The sequence below is a fragment of the Lottia gigantea genome, assembly GCF_000327385.1.
Source record: "Lottia gigantea unplaced genomic scaffold LOTGIsca_5, whole genome shotgun sequence".
Taxonomy (NCBI): Eukaryota; Metazoa; Mollusca; class Gastropoda; family Lottiidae; genus Lottia; species Lottia gigantea.
Window position 1 is genome coordinate 2,715,031 of NW_008709715.1, and position 3,925 is coordinate 2,718,955.

General features: G+C 34.5%; 1 protein-coding gene across 1 annotated transcript; it reads right to left on the reverse strand.

The window, feature by feature from the left end:
• Nucleotides 1-1,237: 1,237 nt before the first annotated feature.
• On the reverse strand, nt 1,238-2,868 carry LOTGIDRAFT_106852 (hypothetical protein; the record flags this gene model as incomplete). Its single annotated transcript, XM_009061910.1, has 3 exons — nt 1,238-1,698; nt 2,448-2,558; nt 2,763-2,868. Coding segments are annotated over 3 exons (678 nt in total), but the record flags the coding sequence as incomplete, so codon positions are not given.
• Between the last annotated feature and the right edge of the window lie 1,057 nt (nt 2,869-3,925).

Genomic DNA, 3,925 nt, shown 5'->3' on the forward strand with positions numbered 1-3,925 from the left:
AGTTTTCAGAACAAGGGCAATAACTCATACTCAATATTTTTCGATTTTTCTGATTTTCAATAAGGTTCATTCTTTAGTAATTACAAACACAAACAGAAGAATAAGGGCAATAACTCATACTCAATTATTTTTTTAATTCAATAGGGTTCATCCATGGGTGATAGCAAACACTTGCACCTAGTTTCATAAAAATGCGTCAAGAATTGTGCCTTCTACAGTGTTTACGAGCATTTCAAGAACAAGGGCAATAACTCAAACTAAGTATTTTTCTGATTTTCGATAGGGTTCATCCTTACGAACACTCATACCAAGTTTCGTCAAAATCTGTCAAGAATTGTGCCTTCTAGATTGTTTACGAGCAATTATGGACGGACCGACGGACGGGCTTAGGTGACGACAATATACGCCTCCATTTCAAAAGGCATAAAACGTTCCGTTAAATTCAACATTATTACGTATAAATTAGTAATAGTAAGGAAAATATAAAGAAGTAATTGTAAAGTCGGGAACCTTGCAACTGGTAGACTCTGCAAGGAATCTGTTGTTCAGCGCACCACAGACAGTTGTTGCTATAATTTGAAACAAAATTGGTCGGCCTGAGCGGTCGGAATTGATCATAGTTGCTTACAGTAGCCGACTATTTTCATTTGGGAGAAACGCCCCTTTCAATTACGACGTATTTGATGAGATAGTACATGGGAGTCAGTTCACTTCTAACAGTTTCGAAGTACATGAATATACCTAGAAAATAAAAAACCGCATGGTCTGGCGATTAGTAACAATAAATGGTATTGACAGAATATTTTATTGAACAAGTTTATAAAAATCCAAAAACCTTTCGCACGAAACAGATAATAATTCTAAAATACCTCAGAGCTAATAAAATATAATTCTGTACATGATTCAGAAAGATAGTTTGCGTACACAATTTTCTGTCCATAATCATAAGAATAAAAAGAACCAAGATCCATTTTGAATGAAAAATTGATTTTCTGCCTCTTGAAGAAACAATTAATCATTCACGTGTGTAATTTAAAGCCCCTGTAAATATGGGAATATATGGGTGACACCCTTAATTTGAAAGTTGGTGCGTCGTTCTCAACGCACTGGTCGTCAATTGAAGACCAATTGTAGAGCCTTATTCCAAAGAGTTTTATCTGTCCGCAATAATTTAAAGGATGAAGTGTTATCTTAATGATTTTGATTATCGAATTCCAGTACAATACAAAGCGAAATTTCAGTCTGATACATCAGCAAGAGAATAAACAGGTCTTGTAAAGCTGAACGGCTGTCGAGCTCCCATTGTAAATCGTGGACTACTATGAACATTATCACCATAAGATTTTACATCGTATGCTCCTGGTGCAGGAGTTACATCCTTACTCTGGTACACTCGACTTCTTCCTTGAAAAGAGAACGCTGGCGGCCTCCTGAAAGTAATGTTTACCCCATCCGAACTTGTTATGGGTCCAGGGGTTTTCGACCAGTCGTGTGCGTAACCAAATTTTTCTGTTCTCCCTAACATTAAGGCTCCTCGGGTTTTAACGTTACTTCCAATGGAATCTGAAGGCATATAATTTGGTCCTGGGCCCGGGGTATTATCCTGGGAAACAATCCTCGATCCAAAGCTGTATTTTGGAGATTTTTTACTGGATATAAAATTGTAGGTGATGGGACCCGGGGTCACAAATACGTTTTCTAAAAAGAGAAAAAAAAGGGTTTACATAACTCAATATAATGTTTATTTAACATTTGGCTCTAAAATTTGATGAAAAAAAAAAAGACCGAGACCCCTTTTCCAACATATAAGATAAAACTTTCACACTCAAAACCAAAACAAGCGTTAGCAAGTTACACTTGACTAGTGAAACTATTCTCGAGGATATCATCAGTTGGAACTTGCTTCTGTTCGGCGGAAACCGCTCATTCACTTGTCAACTCATCTTTCATTTCTGTTCAACTTGAGTCTGAGCATGTTTAGGCCTATAGCATTAAAAAGAGGAAGTATATTTGGTCACGAGAACTCAACTGCCAACAGTCATTAAAGGTCTTTTAAATATTTATAACTCTATAATTAGAAGTATCTTATAGGTACACCAAGTGTATTTCATTCAAACGTAAAAGAGTCCTTCGTGAACTAAATTGATACATGTACATATAATATATGTAGTTACAAAAATGGATAAGCTATGGCTGTTAAAGAGTTTTGTTTGAAAAATATACACATATCCCTTGAGCGATTATCTCCCATTTCGTTCTGAAGGCAACCCAAACCATGCAATAATAAAGTAAAGAGTATATCAGTAATGTACACAAGAAGATCAAATCAAATCTTGATCCATTTTACAAAAATTTGTAAAAGTCAGTGGCGAAAATGGCGTGCGACAAGCCTGCTTAAAGATTCTTAATGGAAGATACTCTGTATGGTAAACAATAGATTAACTTACTTTTAGGAGTCCATCTGCTACCAATAGAATATTTAGGCATTGCGTCTCGACCTTTATTTGTCACTCCAGAATCTACTTGGTATATAGGACCAGGGCTGTTATCAGAAAAACCTACAAATTTCAAAATGTAGTAAATTATAGAAAATTCAGAATTCAATAAATCATATGAGATTCAGAATTCAGTAAATCATAAAAAATTCAAAGTGCCGTAAAACATACGAAATTTAAAATTAATTTCAACAAATCAAATAATTTCTCTCTCGTTTTAATTGTTTCAGTAGCATCGCATTTAAATTGCTGTTTTTTAATACTCACTTTTATACCGAGAGCCAAAACTGTATGCCGGGGCAATGCGTTTAGTTGGATCATGACCGGTCTTACCTACACCTGTTGGTAGTATATAACCGCCAGGTCCTGGACCTAGAATAACAAATTCATACTTGTAAGTCCTTTAAAGTTTACAATTACCTAATTGATTCAGTTGCTCTTGGTACTTTCCAAAAACCGATATAGATTCAGTTTTACAGAAACTTCCGAGGATTGCCGAATGGTGTTTATGTATAGGAAAATATACCGCCGAGGATTTTTATATTTAAAATTCTATATTCCAAGATATTTACCGTTTTCCGTAAAAAGGGGAGCAACTCGTGCCTACAAACTTGGTCAATAAAAGCGGCGACCAGTGAGCCAAGCAATCTATTTGTCTAAAGAGTGAAATGTAGCTGTAAAAAACTTGATACTTTAAACCTAAAGATTTTAATAACAATACATCTGGCAGTTAAAATGAAAGAGATTGTGTGGAACGACATCACTAAAGGTTTAAAGGTGCAGCACTTTGATCTCATTTCGGATGAAATAGAGTTTGACTTCAAAATATGAACTTATCACTGGAAATTTCAACTGGAGCCATGTTTCTGATTAAAAATGTCATTACTTGAATTTAAAGCAAATAATATGTGTATTTCCAAAAAGTATTTTCTAGTAAATAAGACGCATATACATATTGACATTAGGCCCTCAAAATCAACCAAGACCCAGATGAAATAGCAGAAACTGTATATTAGTTATTGGACTGGACCCGTTTGTTTAAATTACCTACCACCATAATTGTTCTATTAATTTACAGTATATAATGACAGAAATAATTTATTCATCAGAACATCAAGATGACCTGTGTGCGATATGAAAATAACTAAATCATAGTCAACAAATAACTATATAATTGGATTCAAAGCAAATCAATCCTTTAAATAAATCAGGGAAAGGAGGTAAGATAACATACCTTTAAAGGGACAGTTGTGGCATTTTGGGGGTTGATTTTTGTTTTGAATAGTCTTCATAAAGAAATGTACGAACATCGCATATTCCTTTAAATAAACTAGGAATTTTACTCATTATTTCTATATTTTGTTTTTTCAATAGATCACAGAAAATCTTAAATTGACGAGTCGTCATTTTAACATTCAAACGCGCACAAT